General features: G+C 42.7%; 2 protein-coding genes across 2 annotated transcripts in view; both read left to right on the top strand.

Annotated features, from left to right (window-relative positions):
- Window positions 1–17029, top strand: part of pea (ATP-dependent RNA helicase pea) — a 60204-nt gene extending 43175 nt beyond the window's left edge. Inside the window, exons 18-25 of the mRNA XM_065429910.1 lie at window positions 149–330; window positions 1208–1348; window positions 3349–3561; window positions 7372–7452; window positions 7551–7679; window positions 13587–13783; window positions 14162–14341; window positions 15680–17029. Of these exons, the coding sequence (XP_065285982.1) occupies window positions 149–330; window positions 1208–1348; window positions 3349–3561; window positions 7372–7452; window positions 7551–7679; window positions 13587–13783; window positions 14162–14341; window positions 15680–15902 (1346 nt within the window). The 3' untranslated portion in view covers window positions 15903–17029. The remainder of the gene's footprint in view (window positions 1–148; window positions 331–1207; window positions 1349–3348; window positions 3562–7371; window positions 7453–7550; window positions 7680–13586; window positions 13784–14161; window positions 14342–15679) is intronic.
- mys (position-specific antigen beta subunit myospheroid) overlaps window positions 1–19764 on the top strand; it is a 388332-nt gene that overhangs the window by 301538 nt on the left and 67030 nt on the right. The gene's annotated exons all lie outside the window — the stretch shown is intronic.

Here is a 19764-nt window from a genome sequence, read left to right as displayed (position 1 = left end):
TTTAACGAGGTTTCACTGTACATTGGTGAGTGTTTGTACTACCCAAGAACAAGTAAGTGTAAAAGAACTAAAGCAGTGGTTTCAGATGTGAATGTTTTTCCTGGAATTTTACTCCCTGATCCCTCATTTCCTCATTTCCTTTCCACAGGTGACATTTTGCTCTTTCTCACGGGTCAAGAAGAAATCGACACGGCCTGTGAGATTCTGTATGAGCGGATGAAGTCTCTTGGACCTGACGTCCCTGAACTTATTATTCTACCTGTGTACTCCGCACTTCCGAGTGAAATGCAGACCAGGATATTTGAACCTGCAACTCCAGGCTCCAGAAAGGTGATCCTCCTTCATTTGAAAGTTTTGTTTGGCCCAGTTTAAACTTTGTACTGGGAACCTTATTTCTTGTCTATGTTGTTTTAATATGAAAAGAGTTGATAACTTCTGTGAAAGCCACTGCTGTGGTAAGTAACGTGACTTTGTCAGGCTTTTGCTTACTACAGTCTGCTCATATATGTTGTAGAATGTTGCTCATTTTGTTATCTGATTGTGATTGTGTCAACTTTTGCACCGTGAATGAGACCTACTCGTATTGGTGCATCGTAGCAACATAGGGTACTTTTCCTGTTTGAACGCACACCAAAAATATATAAATTTCCATTTGTAAGCACAGCAAACTCTGCCGCGTGATGCGTCTTCATGGCAGTCATCGGCACTTTGCCACGAAGCTGCGCTACATTCTATGGCGAGCAGTGATGAGCGAAGCAATGAATCGAACATATAAAACGGAATTATTTTTGGAGCTTATATTGTTAGAGTTGTGGGTTATGTGCACAGGGGGAGCTATAGTATACATGAAAATATGGCATCCACTTGTAACTATATTGTGCTCTAGCTGAATCTGTATTTCCAGTGGTGAAATGTATCAACATCGAATTGCCCGTGACAAGCTGGGCTCATTGGTCACAGGTCAAAGGGGCACTAAAGGTAAACATGAAGTCATGGTTTTCCTGAGGCAGATACAGTGCCTGACTTCATCTAGAGAGATGTGTGCATATTTTCAGTGCATTGCTTCGAATATTTCATGCAGCCGATGCTGTGCCAAACACTGCAAGTCTTGCTGCACATAATATTGGCTAGGCTTCCCTACCACTGCGTTGCACTTTGGTGCAGAATTGTGACTTCCTTGGTTTGCATTCATTTCTTTCATTTGCAGGTCGTTATTGCTACCAACATTGCCGAGACATCACTGACTATCGATGGAATCTATTATGTCGTGGACCCAGGCTTTGTCAAGCAAAATGTCTACAACCCAAAAACTGGCATGGATTCTCTGGTTGTCACACCGATCTCACAGGTATGAAGGTCTCATATACACTTCAGTAAATCCTTGTTTCGATTGTCAATTATCGAGGAAGGTATTTACTCAGGCTTGCATGAGGTCTCAACTTATGTATATATCATTGTGTGGCATCAAAGCACTCGTTGAAGGTATCTGGTCATTTCAGAGTGGGTTTGCAGCAGTAAACACGGAGTAATGTGAATACATTTAGGCCACCACAGCAGTAGCCATCATAAAATCATTGCAGTCAGGAGCCGAAAGGCAGCAGCAGGAAAAAAAAAAAAAAGAAATCTGAACTTTATGAAACATAGCAGCATTTTCAGGTCAATGCAAGGTTATATGTACTACTTTCCAAAAACGCTATTACTTCAAATGTGCAATCACCACCATATGTGTACTGAGTCTTGTTTCCACTTTCATACATGCAGTCAATACTCATTATAACAGACTGTGATAATCCAGCGAGAAGTCTGAAGTCCATTCTATCCAAAATAAGGGTTGTTGTATGTTGTGAAATGGCAAAACTTCGCATATGTTGCTGTCTAAAAGATAAACAATTGCAAAAAAAGATTTTAAAAAATCGAAATTACAATAAATAACTATTGATAGATGTGTTTTTGTGATAATTACACAACCACGGAGCACAACATCTTCCTGTTCGCCATTTTCTGGATGCTGGTTGCTGACAAATGGCAGTTTTCCTGTACTATAGCATATTTGCATCTGCACAACGGCAAGATTAACAGCCAGCATAACGGTGGGAAGCCAGCCGGCCAGTGCTGCCATGCCGGCCACCTAGCCCGAGCGCATCACCACTGGCAACGACACAAACGTTGGCTGCAGTTTGTTCTCCATGCACATCAGTGGCCGATAGTAAAACCGATGTCTAAATTTTATTTTTCGGAACATGCGATGACCACTGTGAAATCTGTGGCATAAACAAGAGCCGTGCTATGAGGCAAGTTCAACTTGGAGTCCGTATCTGGTCTTAGCTGGTAAAGCATGCCGAGATGGCTTGACCACATCACACGCCTCACCGTCTGGAAGCTGCAAATAGCAGCAGGTCTTTTTTGTGCAAAACGATGTGATGAGAAACAAAGTGTTCTCGAAACGGTAAATTTTTCTATCCTTGGCTTTTTTTTTTTTTTTTAAGCACGGTATGCTACAACTTTGCTTTGATGATGTTAGTCCCTGTTAGGCGCATGCCCAACAGTGCCGATGGCAGTGGGCAGCAGTGGTCCACTTGTGTGGTTGACACGAAAACTCTCCGCCGGTGGGGCGTTGCGCGGCACGCCGTTGCCCGAAGCTTGCTGCTAGTGCATTTTTGTAAGTTCCACAAGCGGCCGGAAATAGTTGCGTGCAGTGCACTGCAACACGCACACATCATAGCAACAAAATACATTGTATTTATACCATTTGGGGAAAACTTGTGTAAACATTTGTGTGTTGTAGCCGGATTCATTAAAAGTGGAATTGGTTGTATTGATAATATAGGCAGACATTAAGCGAGAAGAATAGTCTGTTTTATACAAAAGTATGTTGTGTGTGGATCCATTGTACCGTGCGTGGACTGTATACAGCAGTGACCATAGGAGGGTTAAGCCAGTTGATCACATTCATTTACTTTGAAATTACATTGTCTCCATGCTTTTTGATAGAGCCAAGGAATCAATCTGGCCATTGCTTCATAGCCGCAGCCATCTTGCACCTACATGAAACAAGACGGGGATGGCTATTAGTTTTCTAGCTGCTGTCTGTTCCTATGTTAACCCAGCAATAGTGTGCCAGTATGGGTACAAAACCTCAAGCTCCAGATTTACTATTTTTGGGACTCTTTAATTATTCATGCCTAATTGAGGCAACTAGATTGCGACAATTATCATTCTTTTCACAATAATTAGGAACCAGACACATGTCTGAATGTTTTAGGCAACTGCTTTAAGTGCCAATATGAATAAAAATGTTATTTCTTTCTTTTTCTGTCAATGCATTCTCTTTCTGTCAATGCCCCACAGGCCCAGGCGAAGCAGCGGGCTGGTCGGGCTGGCCGCACAGGGCCAGGCAAGACGTACCGTCTGTACACAGAGCGAGCCTACCGAGACGAGATGCTAACGACACCCGTGCCAGAGATACAGCGAACAAACCTGGCCTCCACTGTGCTCCAGCTAAAGGCTATGGGCATCAATGATCTCCTCTCGTTTGACTTCATGGACGCTCCTCCCACTGAGGTAGGCCTGCACTTTGGCTAGACTGCTGCTTATGAGCAAACAAAAATGTTGTGGCCCTTTCTGCAATCCTGATGTGGCAAGGACATGTAGCATAGCAAAGTTGACTGTTCCGCTAGTTGGTACTGATGCATTGTTAATGTTGTACTGTGCAGAAGAATTTAAAAACAAGGGGAGAGACATGGCAAACACCGCTGACACTTTGAGCATCTGTCCTGTCTACCTCGCCTCTCTACTTGCAATTTTTCCGCTCAGCTCAACACAAACCACAGATGATGACACAGACCCGCCGTGGTTGCTCAGTGGCTATGGTGTTGGGCTGCTGAGCACGAGGTCGCGGGATCGAATCCCAGTCACGGCGGCCGCATTTCGATGGGGGCGAAATGCGAAAGCACCCATGTGCTTAGATTTAGGTGCACGTTAAAGAACCCCAGGTAGTCAAAATTTCTGGAGTCCTCCACTACGGCGTGCCTCATAATCGGAAAGGGGTTTTGGCACGTAAAACCCCACAATTTAATTTTTTTTTAGATGATGACACAGGCTTACTCCACCACTCTTAGAAAGGGTCTTATGCTGGCTGTTGCCTGTAGGGCATCATGGCATTTAGTGGTCATGATTGCTATAACTTGTGTTCTTGTGCACACTGTATGGTTGACTTACTTTGGCACAGTGTCTTTAAAGCTGCTCTGTAACAGTTTAGTGTACAGTCGAACCTTGATCGTATAACAAGATAAATCTAAAATATTTTTTGCCGATATCAACATGTAACAAATATGTGCTTATAAGGAATATTGTTTATAACAAAGGTATTTTAATGTTGGATGTGACTTTTATTATGAGGTTTAGCTGTAATAACTATGCAACTAGTTTTTTGGCATGTAAGGTTTCTGGAACGGTTAATTATTCGGACCTTGTCACAGCACTGCCACATGCTAAGTAGAACTCAGCTGATATGTTCCTCATTCATATGTTTTCCCGGGTACAATCACCAACCAATTATAGTCAAACCTTGATATAACGAACCTCGATTTTAACGAAATTGACAATATGACAAACTATTTCCATCTCCCGATTTTAGTCCGATGTTAGTTTCATTGAAGACCTTGTTTATCTTTGTTTTTTTTGTGATTTAAAGTAATTTCGTGACACTGTTTCAATTTAACAATATTTGCGGCCGTTTCAAACCTTTTGGAGTCTGTATGACTGGTAAATCCAGTTAAAAACTAAAAATGGTAGTCAAGACAAAGGTTATTTATCAAGCACATGCTAGACCAGAGGGGAGGGTTGAGGAGGAGGCAGGATGCTTGTGCCTGTTTGCCCTCTCCCCCTAGCACATGCACTTCATCCGCCACCCTTGCCATGCCTGCACATGGGTGTCCATACTTCAGCCACGCACAGACCTGCGATGTGCAAAGGCTGAGCCGAGGTGTTTGGTGCCTTGATGCACATTGTGTTCCCGCACTTCTAGTTTCGGTGATCGCGTAATCTCAAGTTTCCGAGACACGGTGCAAAGCGTTCGCTCACATTGTGACAGTGAGTGTTCGTGGTCAATGAGTGAGATCTGTTTAAGTTTGCCTGAGCATGTGTGACACTGATAAAATGATGAACCTTACTTCGTGTAGTTGTCTCTTTGCGATCATCATCAGTGCATCATTTCTGGCGAAACTGCAACCTCTTTTTTCTCAGGACGAATATCCTTATCTTATGACACTTTTGTTTTCAATTTGGTGTCGTCATCTGGTGATGGCTGCAGGCACTAAGCACAGTCAGCCATGGCATCCAACATATGTGGCGCCACGTGACACCACACACACAAATCGCGAATGTTGTTTAACTCCGCGAACAAACGAACCACAAAGACAGAGAGGGACAAGGACGGGCGCAGTCTCTCTGTCTTTGTGGTTCGTTTGTTCGCGCAGTGAAACAATGTTCGCTACTATCTACCAACTCGCCCAACAACAAGTTCTACTAAATCGCGAATGGCATGAGCCACACTGATGCATTGCTGCCGGCGCAATCTGCGCCACACGCTGGTGCTCATAACCATGCTATTATAGCCCAACCTTCTTGCGATTTGTTGATAAGTACTTACTGACAAGATATTATCCACCAGGAATGTTCTGGGAATTTGTGGAATCATTTTTACTGCAGAAACTTTAGAACCTTGAGTTAATGAATTTGCAATTTAACAAACTTTTCCTCTGCAAGTACAACTTCGTTGTATCAAGGTTTCACTTGTGGAGATGGGTTTTCGCAAGGCTCACCGTACAAGCGACAGTCAGGAAAGGGCACGACGCTCCTCCGCTCCGTGACGCACAAAGGCACTACGGCAGGGTTTGCCAACTCTCCAACATGGCGCAGAGAAGGCTCCAGAGTCAGATCGCCAACAAACGTGGGTTTATTCACTCAAGCGCAGTGCAACAGTCACGGCGCTTCACTAGGGCTAACCAGGAAGTGGCCCACCAAGCACGAGAATGAGGAGTCATGGGACCAAAGATCCCATATAACCAACTTGCTGTGGGCCTTTGAGCATCTGCTGCGGCGATAAAGTGCTCAGAGGAAGAGAGCTCAGGTGGAGAGGGCGCCCGGGGGCCGCCACTCAAGAGGCCAATCAGGGCGCATGTCGGTGATGCTTGCTTGCGTGGCAATTTTCGACTCCGGGACAGAGAAGCACAGTTTGTGCGGGAAATTGGCTCCAGCGCGCTAGCCGTGTGCACCATGTTGCCGTTACAGTGGCCCTTCCCGGAGACCGAGCTAAGCACAACGCATGAGCTGGGGGCGGAGGCGCGAGAAGGCACCTCGATCCCCACAGACTGTATTTGGACAGTGATAATTTGGACGTGCTTGATTATTTGAACATCACCGCAGAACTACCACTAGCCCCATAGACTTAATGTATAAGATCGGCCAGAATTTCGGATACCTTGCAGTGCGCTTTGCGATAATTTAGACTTTGACTACATGACCGTGTGCTAATTTGGCCGCCGAGTCTTGCAAAAATAGCAATATTTTTGTTGTGATACGTCGCCAGAATGGTCATCGGCCATGCTGCCAATGCCTCCTTGAAACTGTACGCAATGAAGCTTACTCAATCTAGTAGGCACCGATAAAGATTCGGTGCATGCTTTGGCTGCACTTTCGTCTATCCGTAGCAACAGCATGACAATGATCGAGATGCAGGCCACAGTTTTGTAGCGATACCTTCTGCTCGATTCTGTGCCACTCTAATCGTCTCCTGTTCATGACCGGCTGATCCTGTTGGTATTGCTGTGGCGCATCACTCTGAGACCGCTGACAAAGCGCAAAAAGCGGGAACTAGGAATAGCATAAGAGGCATCGCTAGAAAATCTGTTCATTGCTAGAAATGTGCTCTCAACGTTTCATTGGAACATGCAACTGGCACCGTCACTCCGTCATTAGAGCACAGTTGCTCCAGAAAGACCATAAGAACCATTGCAGTTCACCATTGGAGTTCACCACTTGAAAAATTGTGGCAATGGGTTTTTCAGCTTATAGCGGAGTAAAGTGTGGAGACACTGCTTCATTTTTTAAAGAGACTTTTCGTGTGTCTTTAGGGCCCAAAAATTCTATCAGTGACTATAATTCAATACAAACTGCTGAACAACCTAAAGTACATATTGTGGGATGATTGTAGATGCTACATGGGCCCAGACAATAAATATTTGATGTGTGTCTTTTTGCACAGGCTTCCATTTTGTGCTTGTGTATTCTGTTCAACCAATTCAAGAAACCTGCTGTTTCTTTATTTAATGGTATACAATGGTTACATCTTTCCATGTTCGCTTTTTCTAGACTCTCATCATGGCGTTGGAGCAGCTGCATTCCCTGAGTGCATTGGACAACGAGGGACTCCTCACACGTCTGGGGCGAAGGGTATGCAGCGCTTAGATTCTGTGTTTTTTTTTTCAACAATTTAGTAATGTGGGCATCTTGCCCCCTAATCTCCCTGTGTAAAATTTCTGTTTACCTAGATGGCTGAATTCCCCTTGAGTCCCAACTTGGCCAAGATGTTGATCATGTCTGTTCACCTGGGCTGCAGTGAGGAGATCCTCACAGTGGTCTCCATGCTTTCAGTGCAAAATGTGTTCTACAGGCCAAAGGTATGTGAGAAGTTGAACTTCTGCCATGTTTGTTACATCAATTATATTGTTGGCTTTTGTTGTAAAATAGCTTTGACTGCTCTGCTGTATCACTGTGCAGTTTATATATAATTTTTTTTATAACTGTACGGCAGGCAAGAAGGGATGGCTTGGAGATGGCATGCACATTTATGCAGTGACACTGCAGGAGAGTCAGGAGCGGCAGTCAAGTTCAAAGTTCTCCATCTTGGAAGCTGCTAAGCTGAAAGTTGGAAGTCTGCACCACTCCTCCTGATTTGTGTTGCTTATTTCTGTGCCCTTGTTCACGTTGCACAGTTTGCATATTAATGCGTAAGCATTCTTTGGCGAGTACCCAAGCAAAATCTCCCCGTCACACGAAAAATGTAATGCCTTGTATCTGTACAGAAATGTGTAAATTGTGAAGTTAAGACATTTAATCATTATAATAATGTAAATGTAGATGATTGGTAGCTTTGTAAGTGATAAGGGACAATTGAAACAAAAGTAATTGATCAGAAAGAATACCAATATGATCAGACTTATGCATAGTCATAGGGGTACATAGGGCTCCATAGAATATGCATGGAGAAGACTAGTAGGGGCGAGCCAACTAAAATTTGGGGGTGAACCAAATGAAATTTGGGTGGGCCAACTTAAAATTCTAGGTGGGCTGACTTAAATTTGGGGGTGGGCCAACTTTAAATTCGGCCGTGGGCCCACTTGAAGTATGAGGATGGGCCAACCAAAATTTGGGTGGGCCAATTTGAAATTTGACATGCCATGGTTGCTGAGTGGCTGTAGTGTTATGCTGCTAAGCATGCGGTTGCAGGATTGAGTCCAGGCCACGGTGGCTGCATTTCGACGAGGGCGAAATGAAAAAACACCCATTTTTTTAATGTACTGCAGATAGCTCAAGGACATAGAAGAGAAAACAGACAGACACAGGCGTGCACCCATGTACTTAGATTTAGGTGCACATTAAAGAACCCCAGGTGGTCCAAATTATTTTGGAGCCCCCGACTACGGCGTGCCCCATTATGAAATCATGGTTTTGGCCTGTAAAACCCCATAATTTTAACTTGAAATTTGGGGTTGGGCCAACATGAAATTTGGGTGTGGACCAACATGGAATTTGGGGATGAGCCAACTTGAAATTTTGGGGTGGGCCAACTTGCAATTTGGGGGTGGGCCAAGTTGTAATTAGGGGGTTAGCCAACTTTAAATTTGGGGTTGAGCCAAATTGAAATATGGGGGTGGGCCAACTTAAAGTTTGAGGGTGGGCCAAGTTAAATTTCGGGGTATGCTCACTCATACTTTGACAGCTCCAGTGGAGTTACTGCATAATTTATTCTTGTTGTAATGGACCTACTGGCCTAAATCAATATCCTATTCCGCAAAAATGATAAACATAGCAGCATTTGGACATTAGGTAACTAGAGAGCAGTTGCAATGTCTTATCAAAAACGCATCGATGTAGACATTTATCGGTATTTTTTTTTTCACAACAATGGAAGAAACCTAGTTTGTAGAACATCTTCACGAACATCAGTAATCGCTATTTTACCTCCATGGATTCAGTGAGTGAATTAAGTGCAGACACGTGCAAGTTGCTCGAAAAATGTTGTAAGTGATGCTACTGACAAGGATGGAACAGCTGCGACAAGTGCAATAAATTGCATCAAGAGCTATCCTTTGTGTCATCCTGCTCCAAAAGAGCATTTTAGTGGAAAATCGCACTAAGCCTGCGTCAAAAAATGCACCAGAGCTGCTTTGATAGCAAATCTTCAAAACCTAAAGTGCACTGTCATCATCGTGTAGGCGTGAACCGAGCAGCCCTAGCCACGGATATAGCTGATGCCATTGGCCCTATTTCTGCTATTTTCGTTCTTTTGTTGCATTTTTCTCTGGTGGAGGTTCTACTGTTCTGCCGCTGTGCAGTCTCGTTTGTGCCGAGACCAAGCTGCAGCAAGCAGAGCAGCATGCACCCTCCTATCCTATCCTGCTTAAGAAGGACAGGAAGGAGCCTCTAGTGCCCACTTCATCCAATTACCATGCTCACCTATGCCCCCCCCTCCTAGCGCATACTTGGTCAGATTAACACACACGTTCACCTGGCCTCCTCCCCTCTAGCACGTGCTGTATCACATAATCTAAAGCATTGGGCACGCAGAAGCATGGCACGCATCAAAACACCATCCTTCTCGGCACATCCTCACACATTTTTCCTTGCACTCACAGCAAATGACGAGGCACTCTCTTATCACACTTGGACTTTGTACACAACCTAGGCTTCTTCCGGCACATGTTGTGTACTAATGGAGGTCACATGAAAATGTATCATTGAGAGGCCAGTGACGGTTTTGGTTTTGTGCACTCTACTGCACAATTGATCAAGCACTATATTAAAGGGGCCCTCCTTACTTCAAACTATGTTTTGTTCGAATAAATTTCCAGTCCCCCTTGGAGTTCGAATTAATTAATTAATTTCTATTGCACCTTGTAATATGCATAATCGGAGGAATAATAGAGAGGGAAAGAGAGGGAGGTTAGCAACCGCTGGCCAGTAATTTGCTATTAGTGGGGACCTTCCTTTCAACTATTCACATTCGAAAAAGCAGATCCTGTGGTTGTAATCTAAACGGCTTTCACATGAACTATCGCACAGTTATCAGTTATGCAGGAGAGACTGAATGTTAGACGCAAAGAAACCTTAATTTGGAAATGTTCACTGCAACATTTTTTATTTTTTTGGTCGTGAATGTCCTATAGCTCTTCCTACGCATCTTCCTTACACAACCTTGCTCCACAATCTTTTTCTTTTCTTATTCTTCTCTTTCTTCCTTGAGCACGGTGAACATGAGAATGCCTGTTGGAAGTAGAAGCACCTTTATACCACAAAATGCACACAGGAAAATACATTTTATCAAAAATTAATGAAACTAGCCTTCCAATTTTTATGTCAAGTGCCACATAGATACATTTAAATGTGGGACTGATATATTTGTTGACTATTCTAGTTAATATTGAGGCCATATGGTGTATGGATGTACTTTTGATACTGAATCAAAAGTGTTTGTCGCTGCACCGAGTCAGCTTTCTGCCTGCGCCATGATCTGCACCAGAAGATCAAATGGCTATTCCACCACCTTACCAAGTGCCAGGCTAAAAAACTAAGTAGATTAGTATTTATTCCAATTTGAAAAGTACTTGAGCAGTGTACTAATTGCTGCATAAAGTAACTAATTACTTGCAATTTACTTACAAATGAAGAGTTACATATTCCTAGAGAATGGTCGTAAATCCAAAATACCATTTTGAAAAGTACTTGAGCAGTGTACTAATTGCTGCATAAAGTAACTCATTACTTGCAAATTACTTTCAAGTGAAGAGTCACATATTCCAAGCGAACGGTCGTTAATCCAGAATTACCAAAATCCAGGGAGAGAAGCCTACAGGAAAATGGAGGCTTGAACTGATTAACTTTGGTCAAACAAAAAAAAATTATCTGGAGCTAACATTTCAATTTTGTCTTAGTCCTGATGTAGACAAGTCCTCTTGTTGAAATGGCTATGCCGACGTTTGGTTTTTGACCACAGTTAAGCATTACCAAAATGTCATGTTTGCCTGTGAAACGAATTGTCTTTGTAAATTCAAATAGCATAGCTAACTCCTTTTTTTTTTCGTGGAGAAACACTCACTGAAAAACTAGCAGAAAAGGAGATTAGAGTTAGTTTTTGCAAATGGTCAAAATCAAGGTTTAAAATTTATTGCTGTAGTGGTGTAGCTGTTATAAAGGGAAGAAAATAACATTTGTTCTGATACTTTGACTGCATCACTGTACTACATACAGTAACAGCTCATAATGAAGAAACCAGCAATGAGGTGTATGGCATGGTCTCTCGAATGTAGGGGGCGTAGTACCATATTTTTCCAGGTATAACCTGCCATCGCTTATAATGCGCACCCCCAATTACAAAATTCCGGGAAGAAAAAAAAAATATATCTGCATACAGCCTGCTGAAATAGCTGCATACAACTGCTCAAGTCTTTGCAAAACAGGCTCTATTTGTAAATGTTTGACTTGTCCATCTTCAAGCAGCAGCTCTGTTCTCCTCTGTGGCGTTGCCGATTGCTGTATTCATGCAACAGACTTGATCGCAGACAAATCAGTCATGTGTCATGTGATGGGAATCAAACCACTTCTTAGCTAGCATTCACACGACAGTGTATGACAGCATGGACAGAGCAGCCCTCACATGGGTAATGGCAGTGGAGCAAAGGCAACCAAGCTGGAAATCCCAGCGGTTATTTCGCTGATGACCATATCGCAAAATGCTTCGTGCGGACCAAGGGAGCGCTGCAGGAATGGGCAACATGTGATCACTTGATACGCAATCCGCTAGCTCAAATTACGATTTGCTTCGCCATATGAATATAGCGTTATCATCAGCTTCTGCTGCTAAAGGCAGCCGTTGAGTGCAGCCCGTCGTAATCAGAGTTCTAGTTTGCCGGCGCCGCATGCACTATTCGCTAACTACTAAATGCAAAATGACGGCCCGTAAAGAGGAGGTGAATGGATGACCATGAAGGACGGTAGAAGGGAGCTTCAACATGTAGGGGTGGAGAGAGGATGGGATTCCTTAGGATTTAATGAAATTTTGAAGGGCAGAGAACTTTGGCTTAAGGTGTGGCTTCACGGCAGCACATCCCATGCTGCTACGAAGCCACATTTGAAGCCGAAATTTGAATATAACCTGCACCCCACTTTACTGCTATGTTTTTCAACGTTTTTGGTGTAGATTATATGTGCCAAAATATGGTATTATGCTGACAAATTTTTTAAAGGCTACTTTCAAAGCCAGTGCACAGGCCAGCACTCTGGCTTTGAAAGTAAGGTTTCAAAAATGTTGCAGCAGCTAATGCATCTTCTATTAAATATATTTGGGTAAACTTCAGAGAGGTACATTCTGAAATTTTCTGAAAAACTTTTGAAATATGGACATTACAAATTTGCCTGCATAGTTGGACCATAATGGTGCCTTCTCATCCCTCCTTCTACATTCTCACACTTTAGAACTGATATTCATGTCATGCTCAAACTAGAAAGTTTTGATGTGGTCAGCAGGATTTTGCTTTTGTGTCAGACAGATCTTTCTCTGTCCTTTCTTATACAAAGTCGAAGGGACTGGTCCTCAGACTTGTATCAGTTTTGTACCATGTCATTTACAAAAGGTTCGGAAAAAAACCAGGCATCAACATAAGTAGCCATTCAGTGTAGTAGTAACTTGTGCAGCACCACGAAATATGGTTTTGGTGCAAGCAATACAGCGAATCGTGCAGTACTGCACCTTGCGCTGTGCCAGAGCTCTTGCAGAACTCTCAGGAAAATGGCTCAAACAAAGTGCCTGGTTGACGCCTATGTCGATCAGGGTTAATCGAGGGGTAGTGTCATGGAGGATGGTATCACCGTACAGCTGCACAATGGACAAACTTGTGTGTTGAGGCCCATATATATGATGCCATATGTTTTGAGGTATACACTGCTTGTATAACTTCTACGTAATCTATTGGATTGGAATAATAGTTGCCTCTGACACTTTGTAATAGTAGTATATTCTGCCCTCATTGTTTATTAATAAGTTATTCGTACTGTGTGAAATTCATCCCTGAATTTTATGTGTGTTTACCTGAATAAGTACTATGGTTACAAAATGTAGTGCATATGTGTAACTGCTATAACTGTGACGATGTTTTGTAAAGGCTAATTTGGAGCAGCTTGTGCAGCGCTCCTACAGGGCTACTTGATATAGCTAGTGGATGGATTAAAGGGAAAAACTCAGTTACGTCATAGTCTACCATATTTAATAAGTGACTAAGATATAATGACACAGCACTGTTTATGTGCAGGACAAGCAAGCACTGGCTGACCAGAAGAAGGCAAAGTTCAACCAAGCAGAGGGTGACCACCTGACACTGCTAGCTGTTTACAACTCCTGGAAGAACAACAAGTTCTCCAACGCGTGGTGCTATGAAAACTTCGTCCAAATTCGGACTCTCAAGCGGGCGCAGGACGTGCGCAAACAGCTGCTTGGAATCATGGACAGGTAGGTGTCGCCCTTTTGTGCACCTCCTTGTCTTGCTACCTTTGTTTCTAACTTTGCTATTGTGCTATTTTAATGTTTAATTTGACTGTTTGATTACGGTCCCCACTTTTCTAACCACGCATTTATATTTAATTGATTGATTATGCATATTCTGGTGGTTCTAAATATCATACAGAACCTGTGTTCCACTACATGATTGGGTTAGGGTGGAGCAGTTAATCATTTTCGCTCTTATTGGTGCTTCTGCGTGGCATCAAACTTTGGCATTAATGCAGTACTTTTCTAGGTTGTACTGTTGCATCATGCTAAGCATCACAGCTTCAAACAGTAAGAAGGTATGAACTACTATTCACATCACTGCCTTTGTTTGCACTTCAGGCACAAGCTAGACGTCGTTTCCTGTGGCAAGAACACGGCACGCGTGCAAAAGGCAGTGTGCAGTGGATTCTTCCGGAATGCAGCCAAGAAAGATCCCCAGGAGGGATACCGGACACTTGTGGACGGCCAAGTTGTCTACATCCATCCGTCCAGCGCTCTCTTCAACCGCCAGCCAGAGTGGTGAGATGCGTCATTTTTGTCTACCTTTGATCAGAGTGGAGGTCGTTGGTAAATTCTTTTCTCTTCAATGTTTGAGGGTTTTTTACTGAAACGGCAATTAAAAGCTTGAAACGGAATTTGCTGTATCCATCCATCTCACACCGTCGTTGTTATCATGTTGTTATCAGGCCAACAGCAGTTGGCCTCTTGGAACACTTTCATGCTTCACATATATGCTCCAGAGCGTGCGCATATGAGTTTTGTGTCTTCTTTCTTTTTTCACCTCGGTGCTTCCTTCAGCTGATAGTAGCCGTTCGTGTTGTCCACTTCTTTTGTGTCCGTGTCTGCACACCTTGCCACTTCTTTGCATTAAGAATCTGGTATTTTTTGGTTTCACAGATAAATCTAGTTCATTATATCCATTGGCACAACAACTTTGCTTCTTGAAAGTGAGGATTTAAGTACATTGAACTCTATGGGGGATAGCAAGGGGAATTTCACTTACTTCATTATTATATCCATTATTTCGTTATATCGTGTGTCGTTACTATGAGTGAGGTACGCTCTTTCAAGTTAGTATGAGGTTTGACTATTATATTATTCTAGTGTTGGAGTAGGTGGCGGTGCCACGGTGAAGTCCGAATAATCACATGAGTTAGAAAAATTGGGCATCTGAGAATTCGGTCACAGTCTGCATTTGACGTTTTTCTTACCAGAACATATATTTGAGGCATCTGCAAAGAAAAATTTGCTGTGATATAACTGATGGCGAGTTGAATATCACATTTTTTATTTTGTTGTTGGGGTAGAACGCTCCATTGAAATAAAGCACTTCGAAACAAACTTTATATTTAGTTCGTTATATCTGATAATTCATTATATTGAGGTTCAACTGTCATTGGAGCAATATAGCACTTGCCAATAAGCATCATTAAAGGGAACACTGTATTACTTTTCAAACACTAATCACTCCTCATTTGTGAGTTTGAACCTGAAATGCGAATATGTGTATCCATCAGATTTCACTGTAAACAGCCTCATAAAAAACCTTTATGTTTAACATACAGCAAGTGGAGCCACTGTGGTCTTTCAAATGCAATTTGAGTGTTCCCTCTGATATTGTATGTCATTATAGTCCATAGGGAGCATGTTTTCAGAAGGAAAGTTTCATTCACTCTTGCATCATTGTCTAACTTATTGGAGCTCTGTATTTCGTAAAAGTGACAGAACTATTGTTTTAGAAAAGAGTTGATCAGCGATATTTACATCAACTTAGTGTTCCTTGAATGTGCCCACAAATGTTATTTTTCCTCTTGACAAAACTGACTCGGACATCTGTTTTTTGTTTCTGCTTGCCAGGGTTGTGTACTACGAGCTGGTGCTGACAACCAAGGAGTACATGCGAGAAGTGACCACCATTGATCCCAAGTGGCTAGTTGAGTTTGCATCTTCCTTTTTCAAGTTTGCCGACCCAACCAAGCTGAGCAAGCACAAGAAGCAGTTGCGCCTTGAGCCTCTCTACAACAAGTACGAGGAGCCAAACGCATGGAGAATATCCCGTGTACGCCGAAGACGTAACTGAACATTCGTCACTTGTCAGCAGACTTCGCACGTCTGCATGAAGAACAGCTTTGGCTTCGTGACCAGTACTATAGTGCCGTTCTCATTTGTGCTGTGTACTGAAACCACAGACCACGTGGCGTGTAAATATGGTGCGATCTTTGTTGTGTCATGCTTTTTGTTGGGAAGAAGGAACTCAAAGCAGTTTGATTGTATGTTCGCTGAGATGTGTTATAAGTAGCTGTATTTGTAACGCCTTGTCCATTCTCTTTTGGGAGTGTCTGTTTTTACTATGGTCGCATGTGTTCTTTGTGTAGCTTGACCCGTTTGACTCCCAAGAGCGTTCCAGAGAAAATGCCCTCAAGAATAGAACACACACATGAAACAAAATTCAAAATTTTTATTTTGCCTAGTTCTTACACCTAACGGACTGATCAACATAAATGCTGCCTGAACGTGCAGTGGTTGTATTTTGCAATGCTGATAGAAACGCAGGACGAGTACAACACATAGCACTAATTCTTCCCAAATGTTTGTTCACCCTGTAAAAAATCAATGTATATATTAGTCTGTGTCATAAGTGTTGTCTTTATGTTGCATAACGTAAAAATGTGTAAATATGACTTGAAAGGTGAAAACCTGACCCCATTTTTGGTACTGGTGACATTCACTCATGTCCTTGTATTAAGCATATTGAAATAAACATGAAGGTTCAAATAAACAAATTGCTAAAAAAATGTTTTTCCCCCTTTTTTTTGCATAAGCAGCAGCAAGGTGCAATATTCTACTACAAGCTGTTTCTTTTTTCCAGATTTCTATCTGTTTAAGCAAAGGCCCTTATCTGACTTACCAGTGCAAAAGGTATAATATTCTGTTCAAATAGACATAGGAAAGGGGGAAAAGGGAAGGAAAAGGAAAGAGAGAGTGCAGGTGACAGTGATAATGCGCAGTGAACTATGCGCACTTGTGATGTGTATATACATGCTTTGCGCACAGCATGTCGCAGTGCACAGGTGTCTGCTACCTATGTGGTGTTGGAGCAGGATGTGAGGTTGCTCCATCACCACGTGCACTTTGAGTGTTGTTTAACCATTTGAGGGTCGGTTTTTTTTCGAAATATGCGACCGCCCAGGGTCGATTTTTGTTATTGCAGATTTCAATTCTTCTTAGGGACTTGTTTCAAAAAGAATTTACCGCAATTTTTCTAGGGTGACCGTGAAAAGAGAAAAAAATATTTTGCGTTGGTATATATGTACTCTTCATTCATGAATAAGAACAATAAAAAAGGAAATAAACTTATAAGAATTAAAAATTTGATGCATTTTTATACGCATAGTTGAAGGCCTTGAAAATGCACACACGAGAATATTTCGCAAGACTCAAATGTTCCTGCTCTTACACTAATATCTAATATATACATCCATAGCATAATCGAACTGCGTAGGTGAGCACACTCAAGAAAACTGGTTGTGTGCCTGTCAAAAAAGCAAAACGTGTGACGAACTTCTGCTAATCTTCATCTTATCGCCAACCAGAGGCAATTAGTTTTCGCGAGTGTCAAAAAAAAAAAAGATAAAGCAACAGAAACGCATGCACGGTGCCATCATTCCTGTGCGCACCCCTGTGAGCACTAAACGAGCGAGAAACAAGCGGTCGCCCTTTGAGCGATTAGTAACGAGATAGCCATCAGTTTTGCCAGCGCAAGAAGCTGAAACCGCCCGCGTTACGAAACTCTATGCGTTGCTAGCGCGCCCGCTAGTGGTAGTATATAGATGTGCAGGAGCAAACTAGCGCTAAAACAAAGCATGCAACGAAAACCGAGAGAGGGAGGCACATGAAAAAAATTCCCTGTATTCCCACATAGTGGCAGCATATGAGAGAAAAGAAAAAGTTAGGAAATTGGCGCGCTTTTTAACGCACAGATGGCGCCGTAAATATACGGCATCGACCATTTTTGGACTTGTTCGCGGCGCCGTATATTTATGTCATTGACCCCCAAAGGACTAACACCCCTACAATCTTCTAACCATAGAACATTAAAGGTCCATGTGATTCACCCTGCAAATTGTGAACTAGTTCCTTGCAGTTCAGTGCCAGTTTGGAACTTTTACTGAACTGTCCTGGCACCTCCTACACGAGCCCCCGCTCTACCTTTCCCACAAGTTCAGGCAATGTTGTGAACTCGTTCTGGCATTAAGCTTGCACTCAGTGAAATGAAAGAGGATGTGCAGATGCTACCATGCTGCACTTGTGAAATGAAGACCAAGGTGCCGCACCTCCTGAACATAGTTGAGGAAATGCAAGTGCCTCAAACTAACCTGAAATGTCTGATGTTTTATGCCATAATCAGGGCAGTCGCAGAGGATGTGCAAGATCATCTCTGGAGCTGGACGTGCCTTCTAGTTGGGGTTGTCTTCATGACCTGTATTATGCAGTGATGCAATGATGGGTAAACATCACCCTGACTGCCATTCTGTGTACTAAAGTTGCGTGACTTTTCTTTGCTATCTGTGGAGTCCTGAACCGTGAGAAGGCAATTTCAGCTATAGTTGGTACCATCCAAAGAAGGGGCAAGGCTTTTAGGCTGCGCTCACATAGTCTTGCAGCTAGAGACGTGTTACATGTGCATTATTACTGCATATAAGCCATCACCAACCTATGTTATGTCTGCTGTAGTATAAGGGCCTCTTCTAGCCATCTCCAACTGCCCCTGTCTTGCGGAAACTAACTCCACCTGATGCTTGCAAATTACCTAATCTCATCACCACATTTTAGCCTTTGAAAAGCATTTAGCTATCTTTGAGAACTGTGATCTCTGGTGTCTAACCATTTTCGTGGGCCAATCCCAGAGGTAGTACAGTCTAACAAAGTGGTAAAAACTGCATGGTGGTAAGGGGAGCGTTCTTCCCTCGTGACAGCTACCGTTGTGAGATGCAGTTGTTCACATGCTGCTCCTCTGATCGAAGACGCAGACACTGTCATTTGAAACGCTGCCCCTCTGGTTGCAAATGCTGCACAGGCTTCCGAACTGGTCCTTGAAGACGTGGCACTCAAAGTGACGGTTGACTTTCACGTACGGGTAAAGCACAGTGGTGAGGGGAGTGCCACCCATAATACATAGCGCAACATAGTACCACAAATAACTGTGTCCCAAAGCATGCTAAACGTATTCTTGGAGTGCAATTGCGGGTTGGCTCTTCTTAAATTTATTTTTTTGGCACTTGCTTTGTTAGACTACTGGCATGACCGGTGCATTGCATGACCTGTCCAACTCTATTTCTTTGTCTTGACTATATCAGCTGCAACCGTCTGCTCTCTAATCAGCAGAGCAGTCTTCCTGCCTCTTAATTTTATCACAGTCATTTTCCAGCCATAGACGCAATAGAGTCATCGTATTAAGCAGTTTCATATTGTCTCTCGTGTTTGCACAAAAAATCTACTGTTCAGGATTATTGGTACTGTGCAATGACACACAAAATGCAATCTTATTGGTCCTTACACTGCTGTAAAATGAAGGCAGATGTGTCACATAGAGGCTATAGTACTAAGATTTGCTACTAAGGAAAAGCTTTACTGTGAAATCTAACTTTAACAAAGCCATACTTCCAATTAAAAACTTGAATTGGTTGTTTGTTTATGGTAAAACAAATAAGAGTGCAAAAAACACACCCACATACACCCATATGCAATCACTCCAAAAAGACTCCCCAGTTGGACTGATTGTTAGAGTGGGTGTGTACATGTATGTGGGTGTGTTTCTTGCACTCTAATTTGTTTTAGCATTATGAGTTACTAACTAGCCCAACAGCAAGTTCTATTACGGTTTCTTGTTTTAGCTGTGCAAGTATGTTTCTCAAGTGCACTGGCAGTTAGTGTACTGTGAG

Source organism: Dermacentor albipictus, chromosome 1, assembly GCF_038994185.2.
Source record: "Dermacentor albipictus isolate Rhodes 1998 colony chromosome 1, USDA_Dalb.pri_finalv2, whole genome shotgun sequence".
In the NCBI taxonomy this organism is placed as follows: domain Eukaryota; kingdom Metazoa; phylum Arthropoda; class Arachnida; order Ixodida; family Ixodidae; genus Dermacentor; species Dermacentor albipictus.
This window is presented reverse-complemented; position numbering and strand designations above follow the sequence as displayed.